The 20,847-nt window shown below is 46.3% G+C and overlaps 1 protein-coding gene across 1 annotated transcript; it reads left to right on the top strand.

Annotated features, from left to right (window-relative positions):
* The first annotated feature begins 525 nt into the window (after positions 1-525).
* On the top strand, positions 526-5,495 carry LOC119032727 (serine/threonine-protein kinase pim-3). The gene is made up of 6 exons (XM_037122217.1): positions 526-1,095; positions 1,270-1,379; positions 1,516-1,566; positions 1,756-2,119; positions 2,989-3,165; positions 3,571-5,495. The coding sequence occupies exons 1-6, from the start codon at positions 1,008-1,010 to the stop codon at positions 3,774-3,776; spliced, it is 996 nt and encodes a 331-aa protein (XP_036978112.1). The 5' UTR covers positions 526-1,007; the 3' UTR covers positions 3,777-5,495.
* Positions 5,496-20,847: the final 15,352 nt, after the last annotated feature.

The following is a 20,847-nucleotide window of genomic DNA, read 5'->3' as shown; positions in this document are numbered from 1 at the left end:
TGAGAGGTGTAATCAGTATCTGAAGGTGAATTTCTGTAGGACCTGAACTTTACCCTCCAACCGCAGACTTTGTATCCGTCTCTTACTGCAGGGCTGCGGAGGAGGAGGAAGAGGAGGAGGAGGAGGGCAGAGGACGTCTCAGAATTGCCGCCACGTGCGCTCAAATGCCTGCTTTATTATAAAAACTTTCCCCTGATTGGTCCAGATACGAAACATGGTATTTATATACGACATCTAATTGGTCCGTGGCCTCCGAGTCGATAGTGAACACAGCGCAGAGCTCCCAGACAGGGATTCTTGGGCGTCTCGTACTATGAGAAAGTAGTGCGCGGGGGTAAAGGGGCTATTTCAATAATATAACCGGATGAAAGTGCGAGAAAATCCCAAAGCGTGCCAGGCGGGTTAATTATCAACGCGTTCGCGGCGAAAGGCGACGGATTTGCGGCGGATCGGAGCGAACGTGTCGATTTGTATTGGCGGCGGAGGGATATCACCGTCCCACTGCGCGTCAAAATATTGGCTTGTGGAGACCGCGCCAAAGCTCAGACAGCGGCCACTCTTCAGGACATCAACACACTGCGGAGGGCATTTAAACGCACTCTACACTCGATACGACGACCATACGCATCGGAGCCTTCGGTTTTTTTTCTTCTTCTATCACTTCTGAGGACTGCCTTTACTTGTTCGTCTGTTTCATTTTTTGATTTTTTCTTTTTTTGCTTGTGTCGACTCACCGACGCCAGATTTCATGCCGGTTTTCGGGAGACGGTGTACGACTTCACGGTCGTGACACGACTACTTCGGAACGGGCGCGGTGCGGTGCGGCGGAGTTGGCGCACTGCTCGACTGGATATATATATAATATTATTACTCGCCTCGGAGCCAAGACGGTGTGCACCACCACCATTTCTGCTGCGCCCGAACCCGCTTTCCCCTCCGACTACATCGCCTCCTCCGACTCTCAGCGGGTGAATTGGGATCGTCTGCGCCGGCTTTTCAGCGTGAATATGTTGCTGTCAAAGTTCGGCTCATTTTCGCACATTTGCAATCCGTCAAGCATGGACCACTTACCCGTGAAAATACAGCTCCAGCCAGGTAGGTGAACCACCACCTTTTAGCCTTTTTTTCACACGAGTTCACACGTATTTTTTACTTTTACTGGGTTAATATACAGTTACTGCTGAGCTACTCGACCCGCGCGCTGAGCTGCTGGTTTGTTTTGCGAATGAGACGTTTATTTTAACATCTTTTTCTCCCTCCTCCCCGCAGTCAAAGTGGAGAAGGAGCCCTTCGAGAAAGTCTACCAAGTGGGCTCCGTGCTGGGCAGCGGAGGGTTCGGAACAGTGTACGCCGGCAGCCGGATCTCCGATGGCGCACCGGTAAGGCTGCTGACTGGGGTTTATGTTTTGATCCTCCATGTGCCGCCATAGTCCTTTTTTTAAATCATGTAATCTTATATGACTTGAAGCATTTGTTTACAGTTTTCTCTCTCTCTCCCTCGGTTTGTTTTTCCAGGTTGCAGTGAAGCACGTCGCGAAGGAGAGGGTGACCGAGTGGGGCACAATTGTAAGTAGTCATCTCCCCCCGATGTGGTTTGTTTTGGTTCCCCCTCCTCCTCCTCCACCTCCTCCCGGGGGTAGTGATGGTGGTGGTGAAGGGGGGGTGTGCAGTGGTGTTAACACAAGAATGGCCGCGCATTATCTCCAACATATCTGATTTAATTGTGTTTTTTTTTTATTATTATTTCATTGACAGAATGGAGCTATGGTGCCTTTGGAGGTCCTGCTGCTGAAGAAGGTGAGCTCGTCGTTTCGCGGAGTTATCAAACTGCTGGACTATTACGAGCGCGCGGACGGCTGGCTCATCGTCATGGAGAGGCCGGAGCTCGTCAAGGACCTTTTCGACTTCATCACCGAGAAGGGCGCCCTGGACGAGGACACGGCGCGGGGCTTTTTCCGCCAGGTTCTGGAGGCGGTCAGACACTGCTACAGCTGCGGCGTAGTGCACAGGGACATCAAAGATGAGAACCTGCTTGTGGATCTACGCACCGGGGAGCTCAAGCTTATTGACTTTGGCTCAGGGGCGATTCTCAAGGACACGGTCTACACCGATTTCGATGGTAAGCAGCCCCCCCCCAACCCCCCCTCCTCTCGCATTGATCGCTGTCTTTAAGACGCCACAGAGCTGGATGTGTGATTTCTTCTGTTTTTATGAATACACGGGGCTGTGTGGGCTCGGCTGTGTTTTGCCCTTGATGCTCCGCTGCTGTTGCTATATTCAGATATGGAGGCGTTCACGAGGCTGTGACGCAGTGGTCTGTTTTTGGTGGAGGGTTTTCCTCGCCCGGGGGTCTCGCGGATCATTATTATGACGGATGTAAACGCGAAACGAGTCGCACCCGCTGTCTGATCACGCGCGCGTTATGTATTCACAGATATGACTCACTGCTTATCAGTTTAATTTGCGATCGTTTTTTTTTTTTTTTTTTTTAATCTCTATGTCTCTGATTCATCCCGGGTCATGTGAGATGGAGCGTGCCTTGTATGTTTCCGGTTGTTATTTTGTTGGTAAAGCTTGACTCACAGGCGCAGTTTGTGGGTATTAGGTCAGTGCCACGTAACATCTGTTTGTTGTGAAACCCGAGTCGGTGGTTCACGTGATGGGCTCACATTGCCTTTTTTTGTGTGTGTGTTTGGTATCCAAGTTCCTCCTTCCAGGAGGGAGGGGGGAGGAGAAGAAAGGGAGGGAGGCAGGGAGGAGAGAGAGGCAGGTCACCCAGTTTGTGGCTAAAGGAAGATGGAAAGCATTTCTACCATGACTCAGACATTTTAGACACAGACACATTAATTATTTTCTTTTTTTTTCCCCCTCTCTGTGGTGTTCTCATATTGTGAACACTGCCCCCTGTATTCATGTAATGTTACACCTTATATAAAACCTGATCATTTCACCCAACACTCACCTCTTCTCTCCATCCTCTTTCTCCAGGTACAAGAGTATACAGCCCACCAGAGTGGATCCGCTACCATAGATACCACGGGCGTTCAGCGACGGTGTGGTCGCTAGGCGTGCTGCTCTATGACATGGTGTGTGGAGACATCCCCTTTGAGCAAGATGAGGAGATCCTCAGGGGCCGACTGTACTTTAGGAGGAGGATTTCAGCCGGTAAGTCAACCACAACAACACATGATGCATGAGTTGACTCTGTTGCCCTCTAGCCACTGTAGCCGGTACAGCACCAGAATCCGCCCTCCCAGTTTGACTGCACATGAGTCAGTTTGCATCACACTGAGATGTCACAGTTACGTTGGATCACCTGCTGAAATGACTAAAAGCAAAAAGATGAGATTTTAGCTGTTATGATTTCTCTCAGTACACTTTGTGTTACCCTTGAGAGGTAGCTCAGTAGAAGGATGTGTGCTGTCATTCTATTGGCTGCCTGTGCCGCCAACACACGATGATAGATCCATACAAACTGAGTCACATACAGTAGAGACAAACCCCTCTTGATAATTTCTGTCTTTCAGTTCAGACCCTCTTATCCTCAACGTTTTCTGTTTCCTCCTCCAGAGTGCCAGCAGCTGATCAAATGGTGCCTGGCCCTGCGGCCCTCAGACCGACCCACCCTGGAGCAGATCTGCGACCACCCCTGGATGAGGGCGACGACGACTGAGTCGCCCAAGTCGCCAGAGGAGCCGGTCGCCGGCGACATCCGCCTCAGGACCATCGACACAGACTCTTCGTCAAGCACAAGCTCGAGCAAGGAGAGTCTCTGAGGACGGTTCTGATAGACTGAAAAGACTTTCTGGGGAAAGAAGGGGTTTGGATGGAGGGAGCGATATGGACTCAAGGCCAGCAGCCTGTAGCCCAACTGGCCCGTCAGCGGCCGGGCGCTTCACTCGGCTGGTCCAGCTCGAAAAATGTACTTTAATTTTCCTCTTTTGTAGGGAATTTCTAATTTATTACCATTTGTTCTTCCTTATCTTACTTTCTCCCCATCCCCTCTTTTTTTCTTTCAGTTGATTATACTTGTTTCCTAATCGGGAACATTTTTCTGTTTTGGGCGGTCTTACCAGCACTATTTATTCTCCCCCTCCCCCCCTTTTTAACTTTATTTCACTTGTTTGTTACTAGGCTGGTATATGCAGCTGGCAAGGCCCTCCTATTCAGACATGGCTGCTCTCATAGAGCTTGGAGAAAACCTTTTTATTTAAATGTTTTAATTTTGATTTTGTAGTGCCTTTTTTTGGAAAGCTGCTTTTCTGGGGGCTTTCGTCAACAACTCTGTTTTTTGGATTTGCCCGGTGGCCCAGTGGCTAAGTTGTCTGTGCTGTGATGGACGTGGTTGGGGTTTAGGCTGATTAAGTTTTTTTTGTTGTTTTTTTTTTTTTTTTTCTTTTTTTACTAGAATTATTTTTAACCCCTCCTCTTCATCACTGTAAGCCAACCAGCCTCTAGCCAAGAGGTTAAGATAGCATTAGATAGGAGAGAAAGAGGTGGGGGCTCTTCCTGACAATGGAATACTTGAAAAACACTCGACTCAACTCTGTGTCGCTCTCTTTAACGCTGCTCACTCACTCTATAGCCTGAACAGGTGTTTGGAAACTGGATCCTGTCTTTTCTGAATGTCTACAAAATGTCAACACACACACACACCTCCCCCCAAACACACACCTTTTTCTCTCTCGCTCCTCCTCCCCCAATGACTGTTGCGGGGTGTGTGGCCCTCTTGACGTATCTTTTCTGTTTTCTTTTTTTTGCCTCCCGCCATCTCACTGCTTGACACTACATAGCCCCGCCCCTGGCCTCCCTCAGGGTTCGGGGTGTGAAATGCACAATCAATGCAATATTCATGGACTCAATTATGTTTTTGTTTTGTTTTTTTTTCCCAACAAATATTGTACAGCCTGTATTTTTTTTTTCTCTTTTTGTGTGTACTTTTTTTTTCTCCCCATTTACTTTTAATTTATTTGTAAACATGTAGACATTCCACACTCTGTGGCTATTTATTTATTTATTTTCTATGCTTAAAAGCCCCCCCTCCCTACAAATTTGCATATCCTTCTTGGTCTTTGGTTTGCATTCCTATAACTTATTTTTACATTTCGACATGATTTTTATTTTTATTTTTTTTTGAGATGTGGAGGATGCACTGAAGCAGTTGTCGATGTAAAAGAGAATAAAAACAAGTTTACTTAAATTTGAAAAGAGCATTTGAATGTTATTTAACTACTCATAAAATACAAAAAAGTCTGTTGGTAATGTTGAATGGCTAAGTATCAGAGAAATCCATCTGGTTTCCGTACTGTCAAGATTAATTTGAGTTCTATGGAAAGCTAAAACAACAGGTGCAACAGCTTTTGTAGTTGTCACATAGCCTCATAATGGAGACCTTTCAGTTAAGCTGTGTGACTTGTGGCTGTGAAGGATGGATATTGCTATTTTTTGATACAAAAGTTTCAATTAAACTCCCATTTTTATGTACAGAAAAACAAGACTGGTGTGTTGATCATTTCGAACAAGTCGCTGATGCAAAAATAACACTCTTACCTGCAGGTATTGCACGACACATAACCACTTTACATGCGCGTTAATGAAACCCCCAGCCGATATTCTCCATCCTACTTGACAGCGCTCCCTCGGGGAGGCTGATATACACACGTCCGAAATGGTGTGTGGTTCGTTAATGCTGCCTATAGTAATAATAGCAACACTGTTAACACGTGACGCGACTGACGACGTGGCTGAGGGGAAACATCACAGGAGCCATAAACTGGATGACAACCTGCAAGCAACCGCGGGGCTAATAAGAGGCAGATGTGTCTCCAGAGCCCGAAGGGAGGAGAGGGAGTGATGCCGGCGTGAGAGAGGAGAGGGGATACTATACATACATACAATATCACACACATGCATCTTCTGAAATACAAACAATTGCCTTGCCATGTCTTTGCCTCCTGCTTGCCTACTTACTTATGATGCAGCACCGCCTAATGACACAGTGTGTCTGTGCAGTGTTTTTGTGTGTGAGGGTTTCCAGGAAGCAGGAGTGAGTGATAATGGGAAAGTGTCTGTTTTTTTTTTTGTTTTTTCCTGGGGAGGTGCTGCCCCCTCTGGTGAGTCGATGCCATTACCTATCACCTGCACCTCTGATTAAAGGTTCAAAAGGAATTGATAATGAATCCTGCAAGTCATTTGTCATGATGATGTGTAGCTTGTAAGGCTGACTGTCTAAAATGACGTGTTTTATATCTAGAAGATATACGGACGGAGAAGAATGACAGGATTATTTAGGTTGACAGAAACCACCCATGAGAACCATACATCTCCAATTTTCAGACATCTCGCTTAAAATCCTCATCCCTGTGTTAAAAAAAAAAAAAAAAAGAAGAAGAGGTTGTATAAATAGTTCATCCCGACGCCTACACATGTTCAGCTGTACTTGACTGGCTGCTTCCAATTCGACCACAGTGGAGACATATGGGCACTTGAAGTCCTCATAAGACAGCTGGTCCCTAAATCTTCTCAGGCATCTTAATTCACGATAAAGAGGTTGATTTACATGCTTGGGGAAAAGAAGACTTAATTTTTTTAGACTACCCTTTAGAATAAACATCTTTGTATGAGGAGGAGACAAAACAGCCGTCCATTCTGACTCTGTTCTTCTGGAAGATTCGCTCGTTTGCCTTGTTTTTCTTGTGGAGAGTGGTAGAATAACTGCGTTTGGTGGGCAACATGCGGTTCCAGAAATAATTGCGATAAACAATATAATGCTGTGCAACAGCTCATAAAACTAGAACCAGGGTCAGTTTTTACCTTGCTGTCCCCCCCTCAAGCTAAGCTAATGTCTGCTGGTCCCAACTATGCAAGCATGTGTCCAAGCACACTTTATCTGAAATCTTTTATGCTGCTGTCTTGGCGAGGACCCGCTTATTAAATAGATTCTGTACCTTTATAAGAATATTCCTGGTAAAATGAAGGTAATGTAAAGTATAATAAAAAATGGGCATTATGCTAAGTTATCTGTGCTGGTCCCAGCTTCATATTCACCATACAGGCATGTGCAGTATCAATCTTCTCAACTCTTGGCAAAAAAAAAAAAAAGCGCACAAGCGTATTCACCACAATGTCTAATATTGTCAGCTATTCCTGTTATGTTATCAAATGAAACTGAACCAGCTCCCAGCGAGGAGAGTCGGGGCATACTACAGCTGAGGACGCCTCTCTTCATCAATCTAACACTTCAGTCCTTACAAGCACCCCTGCACCGCCCTGTATCACTGCTGCCAGCCTCAATACGTTGACATCTGTGTTTCTATATGCGGCCTGGTAATCCTCCATTGTCTTTGTGTCTCCGGGCTTTTTGACATGCAAATGACCGGCAACTTGTCTTCATCAGAGTCCCCTTCTGCTCCGACTGAGGCCCCATCCACTCTCACCGTGAAATCCTCATTAAATGTAGCGGGGCATATGCCACACTGTTGTCTCCTTCGGTTTAAGTCTGATCCCAGAGGCTGGTTAATATCATCAATCACTGCCACTTAGCGCGACTCTATAAAGATTCCACTGCTTTGTAGTCATCTATTAAGAGATCAAATGGTTCGAGTCAAGGAAACGTTTGAATCATTTGTGTTTTCATCACAATCAAATCATTTTTCTGAGCGGCACTGACGACCATGAGCAACACCAGCCAGCTGAAAATAAAATGATTTATTTGTGTCATGTCACTTACTTTTTTTAATCCACAACTGTTAGGGAAAGGCTGTTGCTAACCTTCAAGGGAATAGCTATCATGTTTGGATGCTGAATATGAAGCTAAAGTTAGCAGGAGGTTAGCTTAGCATAAAGATTAAGGGAAAGGGGGAAAGCTAGTCTGGCTCAGTCATCAAAGCCAAATCCAAATGTCATCTCTTTTTGTTAAATTCATACAAATTCTCTTGCTCTTGAACAGAGCCAGGCTAGCAAACTTTTTCCCACCTGTTTTTTTTTTTTTTTTTTTTCCAAAGCTAGGCTAATCACCCGCTGGCTTCGGCTTCACGTTTAGCGCACCACCGCGAGAGTGGTGTGAATCTCACAATCTGTTTCCCAGGAAAGTTTTGCGAAATGTGAAACTACCCCTTTAACTCGCATCCAGTCTGTCGCAGTGATTATGCAACCTCTTTAAATGAGTGTGAATCAAGCATCAGTGGTGCGAGACGTACCACTTGGTGCACGGGCAAAAAACTTTCTGTGCAAAGTTTGAAAAGAATTCTGTCAGCGCTATTTGTTACTGTGCAGCTTACTCTCATCGGGGGGACTTTGGACGGCTTTTGACTTTATTTTGAAGCTTTTTTTGATCCCTTTGCATTGATTGTGCTGCCTTCAGAAGTGGTAGTAAATCACCTTCAGCATCACTGGAGTACAGCACATTTATCAATCAAAAGGTTGTGTTTTTGTGAATGTATTATAAATGTGTATATTGGTGATGTAAACCCTTCAGAACTTTATGTTGCTTCTCGGAAAAAGAGTGCTGGCGCGTCCAAGCCTTGCCGGTGGTGGCTGTCATAGGTGACAACTCGACAGACACAGAGGAAGATGCCAGATGGACTCTGGGCCCGAGGGCCCCAATGGGCACAGATGGGTGGGTGGGTGGCACCCACACAGGCAGCACAGGCGGCAGCGCCAGCACCCAGACAAGGAGAGGGAGAGAGAGAGAGAGAGATCACACCACCGCTAGTGATACTACACTTCACACTACTTCTCTCTCTTTCTCTGTCTCTCTTTCAGCTGACCCTTTGAATGAGGACAAGTGGTCATTTGTATGCATGACTTTGCATGAGTTCACGCTCTTGAATGCGTGCGAGTACATGCGTCTTATGTATGCACCGTGCACGCAATAGTTCTGGATGAGTCTCGAGACTGCGTACGCGCCCACATAAATGCACTGAAGGTAATAAATATGTCCTGTGATTCACCGTCTATGTGAAAAAGCTGCAGGTTCTTCAAGTCCTGAAATACACCGCTGTCCGCCTGCTCCTCGGCACACGAGCAGCTAGCCGGTGTGCTTGGATCACAACTGTTTTTTTGTGCCCGTTGACTCCAGCTGTTCACGGGAGGGCTCGCGCAAAACAGGCTCAAAAAAAAAGTTTTGCTGACCGCTAACCATCGGTACGGGGGTGAGAAGATAACGACTGAATCTTCATTTTTGGGTGAACTTTTCCTTTAACATGGTCATTTTTAAGTTCATTTTGGTGGGTTTGACAACATCATTAGCTCAACGCCAACGTGTTTTTGGCACTGTGAAGCATGAGCAATGTCAAAGCATAAAAACACTGTGTGTGTCTTCAGCAGGTTATTTTATGTACTTGTGTTTGTGTGTGTGTGCCCTTTTCTTTTTCAGCCCTCAGGGTTTGCAGGAGGCCTGACCGCCTGCTCCGGAGGCCTCCTGCACTCTGTTACCCGGAGCAGAGCCTCCGCAGGGACTTTCCACTGGTCTGGCTCAGTGTTCATTAAAAGCTGCGCCACTGCCAGAGAGGAGTACCTGGCCGCCCGGCTGGTGGGAACCTGCTGCCGTCACCGAGCACCGTGAAGGAACTCATTGTTCTGGGCCGGCGGGACACGCTGTAAACATTAGGCTCGAGTGTGTTTTTCAGGAGAAAGAAACACATGCAGAGACATCAGACAGGCAAACACACTCTGCAGCTGCATAAGGACATGAGACATACACAAACAGATTAAATAGGAGCGAGGCTATAAAGCCTCAGTCCGTCCTTGGTAACAGCTGTTGCCATGCTGCCCAAACAACATCAACAACTGCAGATCCGAGCAGGTGAAGTGAGGTGACTGCGACGGCTTGATATTCCCAGCGCGGAGCGATTTGTCCGCCGCGTCTCATTGTGAGTGCGGGAGACTGAAAAGTGGTCGGAAGGGGAGATTTGAAGGGGAGACGTAAAGTGAGAGGAAGGTGAGAAGAAAGACAGGATTAAAGGGGATGAAGAGAGAGTGCGTGCATGTGAGTGCAGGGAGAGAGGGAAGGGAAGACAGATAGAGATCTTAATCGTTCCGTCTTTCTTACAAGCTCATAATGTGATCAAAGGAATCATTGACCTGGTGCTCATTTTGCCCTCGGGCTGTTATCTGTTCCTGCAGCATGATGAGAGGAGTCCTTTCTGCTGATGAAATGCACAACTATTTCTGGAAATACTAGTCCCAAAACAACATGTCTTGTTGTATAGCAACGTGCTGCCGCAGTGACAACAAAACCCCAACACCTCTGGTTCTGATTCATACCACCCGACTGTGAGCAAGACCAGTTGATACACTGCTGTAACGAGAAAAACATTTAGAATTCAAAGTGCAATGTGTAAGAATTTTAGTTGAAAAATACTCAAAAGAGGACTGAAATGAGGAGGAGGAGATCGAGGAGATATTGACAGAAGTTAGCATGCTAACCAGCTAGAGGTGTAAGCGCCAACGCTTCCCCGGTGCATCCCAGTGCACGGACCGCTAACTGCACAAGCTAACAGCGGCTTTAGCGGTTACTCCAGTGACAGGCTGCTGTTTGGTGCTAATTAGCAAATGGTTGCATGCTAACAAGGGAGTCAGGTCTGAGGAAGTTTAAAGTTTAAAGAGTCCACGAGGGAGAAGGTATGATCGCTAACAGACACTCATAGGTCCATGTCTAGGACCTCGTTACATCTAGCAGTGTGCTTGCAGATAGCAACCAACTGAACACCCCTCGTCTCACCCTCCCCCTTTGTCCATTCTGGGCTACAGTAGCAACAATTTTGACTCTGGGGAAGAGTCCTGTCCACTGCTCCTTCAGCAGATCTGAAACAAAGACACAAGGAGTCTCAGGCGCAGGTGATTATAAACCGATTAAACCATGATCCTTATAAATCATAACTCTGAATATTGTATTCCATTTCTGCCGACAGATTCTCATAAATCCTCCACAGCAGGCCTTTGAGGGAGCTGAAAATCATTCAAAGTGAAATTACTCAGTTTTTCACACAGTGACACTGATATGTTGTCCTAGTAAGAGGGCACAGTGACTCAGTGGTTAACACGCAGCAAGATGTTTCCAGTTCCTTGGCTCCGTCCACTCTGAAAAGTTTTTCAGCGTCTCACTCGCTGCTCAGGTTTCCGTCCAACAATCCAAAGACATCTATGTCAAGTAGCAGCAGCATGAAGACTGAGCCCAGTGATGGATGGAGAGTAGACCAGAGTGTTTCCTTTTGGCACAATGCATGGTGGGATAGGCTCCAGCCCCCTGTGTCCTTACAATAAACAGGTGAGGAGAGTGAATGACTGAATGTTCTCATGGTTGAGAGCGCCGCAGGACTCCCTGTCAGTCAGCTTTTGTTACAGGACCCCAGCTCTCGAGAGCTCTCTTGAACTCAAGACAAACACGGCCCCTGCGGATATCAAAAATTCATTGGCTAAGAGAGCACAGATCTGGTATACAGTGTCTGTAGAAGTGTAAAAAACGGATGAGCGGCTGCATTCTTTCACTGAAGCATCTGCACCGAGGTGCCTTTTTGCTCCTTTGTGGATCTTTGGTGTCAGCCGGTCTTGGTATGCTTTTGTAGCTCCGGGCACAGAATCTGTGTGTGTGTGTGTGGATTCAAAGTCCAGGAGGGATCAAGAGAAGTGGAAAACTTGCTAGGCTCAATTCAGAGCTGCTATAATCAACATGTTCATAATAACAAAGGATCAAATGTGCCTGATTGTCTATGTGTACGCAGTATTGTAGATTTGGGCTGCTCCAGTGAGGAAAACATATGACTTCAAGGTGCAAGAAGAAATTTCAACACAACTTAATTCTGTTTTACTTTGTTCATATGTGGCGGACCCTGCCACCTTTCTAGCTTCAAACAGTGTTCCGGGGGGGCAAGGGGGGCATTCAAAACCAAGGGGTATGGGTAAAAACTGGAAAACAGGATTAAGCCTGTGTTTCGTAGTAGTTTGACACTCTCATGGGATCGTTTTTGGCTGAAAACAGTTCTCTGCTGCCTCTGGAGCTGAGGTTATGAGGTCGATGAGAGAGTCCTCAAAACCAAAACAAAAAGCTAAAAGACCCCAAACTCTCTGTACAGCTGACTGGAGCTGCCAAACTGAATGATTATATATTATTATATATCTGCACATTATATTTAGTTTTCTGATCCATTATTCGTAAAAAAAAACAAAAAAAAAACAAAACAAAGGAAAATGTAATTAGTGCAGCTTTAACATCAGAAATCAAATAGGCTGTATAGACTGTGAAACTCTGCACTGTGACACAGGCAAAGAGACAGCGCTGTGTCACAAGCACAGTGTCATGCTGGATGAAAATAGAACGAGCTTCGGTGCAACAGCTGGACCTGAGTTTCACTGACAGAAGTCCGGCGTGTGCAGACCTACATTTGATTCAGTATTTTTTGTCATGACTCACAGCTCCTGTATACAGCAATCAAGCTAAATTTATCGCATTGCCGGGTCAATAACCCTCAGGCTGATGTTGTCTTTCACGCTCTGCCTCAACAAAAGCCTCGCTCCAATCCAAGATGGCAATTTCGGATTTTCAATTACTCAAAAATGATTTCGAGACTTTTTCCTTTTTCTGTGACCCACTTTCTGGAGGCCAGACTGTCTCTTGAAAAGAGAAACAACAGGGAGAGCGGAGCACTAAAAGGGTTATATCAGAGCACTAAAAACAAATCCACCTCCCTTTTATTTCAACTGAGTAAATATCGCTGCGTGGTGGACGGACACAGTTTACACAAGCCGGGCTCCGATTAGAAGCTGTGAGAATGGCAGGACACTCAGCCTCCCATTCAGGACTGTCACGAAAGCTGGCGCGTCTCCTTCGATGACAATGATTAAAGGGCGCGTGCTCGCCGCAGGTATGTAACGACCGCTTTAGGGCCCGGCTCGGCTCCCCTCGCGCTACCAGGAATGTATGGGAGCCGCTCGGCGAGGAGAGAAAACTACCACTGTGTGGGGAAAACACTGCCCCTCCTCCCGGGCTTCTCGCCTTAACCACACACTGTAGGTGCAGCAGCGGGCTGCACTTTCACCAGCCGCTCAGCGTGAGAATATATGGCTCTGGGAGGACCCTGGGAATCAGTGGGAGCAGAGGAGAGAATGATGGGCGTCGCTTTGACTTCGGAGATGGGATCGTGCTGAGAGATGAAAGTGAGAGCTTTTGATGACGGCTGTAATAACTGAGCGGAGAAAGTTTTAATGACTGAAGAAACACTCGCCGGCATTCAAACATTTGTTTTCACTTGTTGAGGAACTCGGCGTCGAGCTCTTCTTTTTTTGTTCTGCAGACATAATCACAGATTCCTGTCGGCGTCTTTTTCCAACTCTGGTGGGGAGAAGTCCTCCAGCTCCCATGATCCTTCCCTCCAAGTCACTGAAAACCCTCCCGATTTTCCTTTTCATTTCATTCGCCTCTCCTGGTTTCCTCCCAAGGTCACAGTTCTCCTGGATTTCTCCTGAATGTCCACACGTTATCCCACTTTTAGTCATCACACGAAAAATACTTGCTTTCTAACCTCTACGAATCTGGCCAGTCAGGTTTCAGGAGCGCTTCGAAGCCAGCTCCATCATCAGAGAGGTGCGAGTTCATTCAGACGCTTATTGACCATCCAACAAGTGCTTTGTTGGAAGGAGACTGACGCTGTTAGATGCATGTCGTGAATGATTCCATTTCACCCATTTGACCGTAAGCTGATTCATCAGACAGCCCGGAAAATGAATAGGCTTTGATCTGAAGGCCTCGTCCTCCTGAAAATACAGTTCAGTGACTGCTGGCCGTGACTATGGTGCTGAATCAGAGAGGGTCCTGCTGCCCTCAGTGTGCCATCTTCCTGGCCGTACACTAAATGATAGACCCTAACCTCAAAACTTTAAAGATATTAAGGGAAGGAAAAGTGCAGGGAGTGTGGATTTTTTGGGAAAACAGGCCTCAGAGCAGCTGGCTTTTGTGTTTGGGATGACAGGGTGTTGAGGTTTTTTCCACCCAGTGGTGTCTGGTGGCCGATGAAGAGCACCGCTGTTTAAAAAGTCACAACTCTGGTGCACTGAAGAAGTGGAAATTGGAGCCCTGTAGTGTGTGAACCATATTTTTACAGCCAGTGGCATCATGTTTCTTCTATCTTCTGTCCGTCCGTTCCATTCTCGTGAACACAGTATCTTAGATGTTGAGGGAAATTCTTCCGATTGGTTACAGAAGTCCACTGTGACTCAAGGATGGACTGATTACAGTTTGCTGGTCAAAGGTCAGAAGTCAAGCTCACTGTGACCTGACAAAACCCATTTCTGGCCATAACTCAAGAATTCGTTCCAATGTAAAAACTCAGACTTGCCCCTCTTGGAATTTGAACCCATGACTCTCTCTGTGTTGACTTGCAGGTTAGATTCACAGGACACAGGACAACATGACCTTGCACATAGACATGTCATATTATAATGTGACGCCAGTGCGTGTCGAACACTAGTGGTAGCAGTGTATGTGTGTTTATGACCCAGTTAGCCAAGGCCCTATGTTTCCAGATGGCTGTGTCAGTGCTCCACTACTGGTCTGTGCTTCAGGGATCTCTCTCTCTCTGTGTGCGTCTCTGATATAACACCCTGTAATGCAGTGAAACACAAGTGTCAAATTAAATCACGCAAACCTGTCGAGAGATGTCTTCCCCCCCCCACTTTGTCTGTCAAAATGTTTGCGTCTGCTTCGAAATCAGGGCATGCCTCTCCTGATGCAGAGTCTACCAACCCTGATATGAAATATCAGCATTTACGATGTGGTTTTATTTGGCCATCAACACTCGTGTTCCTGCTCTGCACAAGGTGGCTGTGTGACTCAGCATTACTGCATGTCAACAACGGGGCTCACCGTGTTCTCATATAAAAAAAAAAGAAAAAGAAAACAGTCCGTCATGGAACAGGTCTGGAACAGTGTGACCCTGATGCAGTGCCAGCGGGTCACGAATACAAACCTCTCCTCCCTCCTGGTCGTGGCTCATCTCGCCCCTCATCCGTCTCTTCCCCCCCCTTCAGTCTTCCTGCTTGAGTTCCCTCTCGTCTTTGCGCTCGATCCTCTCCTCTAATCCTGCCTGTCATCGTCTCTCCTCGCCACTATCTGCCTCTTTCCTCGACTGCGCCCGGCCCTCCTCCTCCTCCTCCTCCTCCTCCCTTGTTTACCTGTGGCTCTGTAGTCACGGTGATGGCCACGGTTGTCACAGTGATCATGTTACAACTAGGACAGCCAGTTCTGAGAAGAGGGGAAACAAGGGATTCCCAATGAAACGCTGCTATTGTTCCCAAAAGGCTCTCTCTCGGTGAGACACACACACACACACAAGAACGCGCAGATGCCGCGAGGATAAAGACACCGGATACACACTCGTGAAGGAACAAATACGTATACACACCTGGAAATGCGCAAACAAACAGGCCCGTACTGTGTGCTGGTCGAAATATCATACCCGGAACTTCCTGTTCACTTCATTGATTGTGTAAAACATAAACAGAAATGAAGGCTGGTGTCTTTACTTCCGTCAGGGGATGACTCCGCTGGTTTGGGTTAGGGTTAAACAAAACAAAACAAAACAAAAAGCTTATGAGACATGACCTTGCTTTCTACTGGATTCATTACCTCGGTCAAGCTGTCCTAATGACTTTATGGACTCAGTTGCAAGTCTGAAGTCGACGCAACTCATAACGCAACTCACCCTCCACGCTACCCGATTTCTTGTTGAGGAGGAGATGTTCCCTGTCCATTGACACTGAGGACGTCATAGCAGATTCTGGAGGCAGCTAACTCAGAAAAGTTGAAGGGTTATCATCGCAAAAGGACATACAAATATACGTATTCTGCTGCTTTTTCATGAATGCAGTTATCTGCAGAGGAAAACTGACAGACTATTGATCCTGATTGGACCGGCTGATTATTTCTCCCACACATGGGAAGAGATTCAGGATTCTGGAACCAGGTTTAATGTCTGTTGTCTTTATTTTCTCAGATATTAAACCATCTTCTCCAGTGCCACAGACCACATTATACAGCTCATTGTACAGGCTATCATAGCAGTATCCAAAACTAGATGTAAAGTGCGAGGTTTTCCCGTGTGTTCTCATTCTGTCAACGTGGAATTAATGCGGCGTAAAGAGCCATCCTGCCACGTAAAGTTTAGGACTTCTTAAAGACCAGGAAGTGTTGCTGATTCGTACCACCTCGTTATCAGTCATCATATGTGCGTGTTTGTGTGTGTGTGTGTGGACGAGTGAAGGTACAGGGAGGGGGGCCACCGCTGTTCCTCCGGCCCCGCTGCAGCCGAGCACGAATCCCCACAGGCTTTTTCTTTTCTTTTTCCTTTTTTTTCTTCTTCTTCTCCGCAGCCCAGAGCACCACAGGAAGCCGAGGGGTTTTTTAGTTTTTATAGGAAGCGTGCGAGTGCGTCGCAGTATAACCTGCAGCAGGGAACTCAGCGGCTGTCCAAACAGAAGTAGGTCACATCCAGCGTCACAACACAGAGCGGCAAAGTGGAAATATGGTCGAGCAGCGAGGCCAGCGATTGCGGCCTAGTTTCTCTGCCTCTTTTCTGCAACCGTAGCTGTTTTTTTTGGGGAAGTTATATGAGGTTTGACACAGTTAATACGGCCCGACTGCATGCTTTAACGATTCTTTTTGATGCTCCAGCAAATCACTGCCGTGCACACATCGGAACACCAAAGCCTTTTTTTGATTTTACGAGTAACGAATCTGTTTGTCTTTCATAAAGAACGGATTCTCCTCTCAGAAAAAAAAAGGGGGATGTGAAGCGCACAGTGAAAAACACAGCAGGTCATCGGATCAATACAGCCTCCTCGAAACACAAAGACGCTCTTCTTTGTTCCTGCGATACGTGCGCTCCTGTTTGCGGGTCACGCGAGGGCGCATGAAACTCAAAATAACTTTTCTACAAACCACCTTGCTCTCCCATTCTCTGCCAAAAAATACCACGGAGAGGAACAAAAGGAGCCGGAGTAACACAGTAAAAACTCTGGAAGCCGACCAGAAAGAGATACTGATGTGGGTGTTCAGGTGGATGGCAAAGGTCCCAGGACACTTTGTTACTCAACAAGCGGCGATGCTGCCAGGGCTGTGGACGCGTCTAGAGTCTTTTTTGTTTGTGTGCGTGTGTGTGTGTGTGTTTTTTTTTTCTTCTTTTTTTTTTTTAAGGGAGGCGAGGAAGCAAACAGGCCATTAGCTTAGTGGCTAAAAGAGTGCTTTAAGCGAGTGGCGAGAAGAATTGTTTCCGCTCCAGCGACTGCCGCGCTAGATTTTCCAGACTTCCAGCATCAGCGACAGCATCACAGTTTCGGAGGAGGACGGAGTCTATTGTCCTCTCCCGCCGTAATAAAAGCCAGCGCACCGCGAGCATCGCGGGCATAAATGATGTTTCTATGTCGGTTCATTCATGTGCATGTTTGCTCTCTGCAGTCTATTTGCCCCCCCTGATGTCACCAGCCGCCCGCTCTGTCCACATTAAAAGGTTATGAGTATCAAGTATCCCATCTGTTTTTGTGTCCGATTCTATTTTCGCCCCCCCCCCCCTTTTTTTTCTTTCCATCTTGCATAAACAAAGTGGTTACACTGGTCGTGCGTAAATCTGTGTTGACGGAGAGACACGCGGTGCAGGTGGAATGGACAGTCATGTACCTGTGACACTTAAGGCTGGGAGTGGGGTGAGCTGCTCCATGATGTCATCACCATGCAAAACTGATATTTGCAGGGCGTGTACGCATTAATATGCAGACTGTTTTATGACTTTTATCAGTGTAGGGAACCATTTCTCGTGAGTCAGAACAGCAGCTGTACATCTCTTTATTTGAGCTTTTACATCTCATTTTGACTGACTAGTGGGTTGGAGTCAGTTAAAGGTCCCCTGTGATGGTTTTTGGCCTAGTAGCGTTACTGAGCAATGTTTTTATGCCCGCTTGTTTGCATGTCACACTGGGTCACACGCTGACACGATTGTGGACGGATCAGTTCACATTCTGCTGCTGGTTTCACCCTTTTTCCACAGATCATTACGTCACTACTACTGTATTCTGTATCAGGCAAAGCAAACGTAATTCACACAGCTCCGGTTTGCGACGGTGCGTGGAAAAGATGACGAGCATTGCCATGATGTCACCGATCAACAGAGCAAACATGATCAGCGGCGGGTGAGATAATGGGGCGCGATGGACCTGTTCTCTATTACGAAAGGCAGAGCGTAAATAAAATGTCTGTCAGAGTAAAAGGAGGTGTGTGACAATGTAAATGCGTTGGGAATAAAACGTGTATCTGATGGCTTTTTGCGCCTTCGGTCTGCTTCGTGGTGAAGTTTCGAGTAAGTGACATCATTCCTGGTCAACCGTCGGCGACTTTGGTATGCAAACATGCAAACAGCCGGCCGTCGGACCCGGAGTCACGGAGCGCACCCGTGACGTCAAGGAGAGGCAAATTTTGTTGGTGTATGTCAACATTCCCTGTCGCATTTTCCTACATTCCCCTTTCACCCTTAAGCGCACGCACACACATGCACTCTTAACTGCCCACATACTGTGTATACACACACACACACACACACACACACTCTCTCTCTCTCTCTCTCTCTGCCTGTCTCTCCGTTTTATCCTTCGTCTCTCCTCGATGTGATATTCCACATGAACTCTTAAAAAAAAAAAAAAAAACAAAAAAAAAAAACTCTGCAGCCGGATGATAAGACATGATATGACAGCATGGATCGTGCTGGTTAGTGAAGCGGAGAGGACAAATGCAAGGCACAGTTGTATAAAAAAGAATGAAATAATAAAGACACTGGTCAGCAACTTTATTACACTGAGCCGGGCCTCGCTAAGATATCTATTTATATTTAGAACCTAAAAATGTGTCTATCTGTGCTGTCAGCCAATCCCGAGCCTCCCTTGGCTGCTGGGAAAGATGCTTACCCAGCAGGCTTTGGGGGGGTTCAGTGGTAGGCCAGAGCACAAATGCAGGTCATGAGGAGCTTGAGGGAAAAAAGGATATCTACTCTGACCATATATGCACAGGCCTATATACATATATGCATATGATCTTCATGATATAAGGATATCTCCCCAGTTATGTGTTTCTCAAGCAGCATGAATTAAGTACCGGGACAGAGCGCAGTGTTTTCAGTAAAAAGGAGAAGATTTAAAGTGCATATTCAGGTTAAGGTGTAAGAAGAGTTTTACCCGAGGCCATCGAACATGAGTGATGTCTTGCTTACTCTTACTTTTCTTACTTTTGCACAATTTAGATGTGAAGATCGTGTAAAACAAAGCTACGGCCTACGTAAAGACTAGAAACAGCTGGCCTCGCTCCGTCTGAACATTTGGAGGGACGCTGGGCCATATTTCAAAGTGAAGTACAACATATCTCATATCCCCCTAGCTAACATTAGCATTCAAGCACTTCCTAGTTAGCGTTACAATTTGTAAGTACCTTTTACCTCCAGGCTTAAACTAAATGTGTCTAAGATTTAAGCTAACCAGCCGCTAGCTCCAGCGACATAAAGGCAAATGAGGATATTTCCCAAACTTTTCCTTTCACGATGGCTGAATTCCATTTAGCTGCTTCAGTTTCGGGGCCTGGTGCTGTACCGACTGGCTCACTGTCACATTGTCGCCTGTGACAGGGAACCTTAAATACAACAGATCCATTATAACACCTGTGCTTTTAAAATGTCAGCAGTGATAAAGGGCTATTGTTACAGTCATCACTGATTTCCCGGATCAGACATTTGCTGTCTCTCCTACAATGTCCTACAGTGACCTCTCCTTTCATCACTCCAGTAAATTCAACTGCAATAAATACACAAGCACTTTTGCACTTAAATTCGTGCACGTTCTCTTTCAAGCCGCTGTTTTGTCATGTGCTTGAAGATGTTTTCATGTGAAGCAACTGTGCGTGTCAAACGCCGCTCGTGCTTTTGTGATGTTTCGTTATGGATCAGTGGACCGTAACCAGACGAATCTGCGGAGCTCGTGTTTCATTTTCTGTGGCTGATGCATCCATACAGAAATTGGCCAATCACAACCCTATACTATATCTTATCCCTGATCATCTTATACAGCGTGGCCTCGATACCACGCGTGCCCGAGGACTGTTTGTCTTCAAGGTCGTTTCGCTGCTCTGACTGTTTGCAGGCGCCGTCCATCCAGCGGTGCACCAGGCTCACTTGTCTGATCACTCTGTGAAAACAGGCAAGTGCTGATCAAATCTGAATCTCGATCTTGTTCATGTATACCGTATTTCAGAATCCCATTTTGGTATACTGTGGCCAGGTCGCCATTATTTTCCTGCCTGAAAATGTAATCCCGATGACAAACCAACCAAACAAGAAATAGAGACAGGTGAACACATAACCTCCTTGGTGGAGGTAATTAAAGTCAGATATCAGATCGAGGCAGATATTGAGCAAGAACGATTATTTCTTCGTCCAAATCTGTGAAAAAAAAATGCAATGTTAAATACATGACCCTTTCATTTTGTGCTGTCAATTTTTGGTCAGTCCCTTATTTGTTGCTCGGTGACGACGTTTATATTCCCTCGCTGTAATAAAACTGTTTCGATGTTTGTGACATCCAAGATGATTCGTGACGTTGTTCTTGTTAGGTTTAATCTTCATCACTTTGGCCAAAGACTATTTTTGTTTTTATTGCGCGCGAGTGTATGCGTCTATTCACGCAGATACTATATGATGCAGGGGAGAGATTCAGTGTGTGTGTGTGTGTGTGTGTACGGAATGAAAACAAGATTGGATTTCCTTGTAGGTATGAATATACTCAAAAAGGCCAGCGTCCATACGTATGCATGTTTGCCTACGT

Source organism: Acanthopagrus latus, chromosome 14, assembly GCF_904848185.1.
Source record: "Acanthopagrus latus isolate v.2019 chromosome 14, fAcaLat1.1, whole genome shotgun sequence".
NCBI lineage: Eukaryota > Metazoa > Chordata > Actinopteri > Spariformes > Sparidae > Acanthopagrus > Acanthopagrus latus.
The sequence above is the reverse complement of the archived record's forward strand: the minus strand, read 5'-3'. Positions and strand labels throughout refer to the sequence as shown.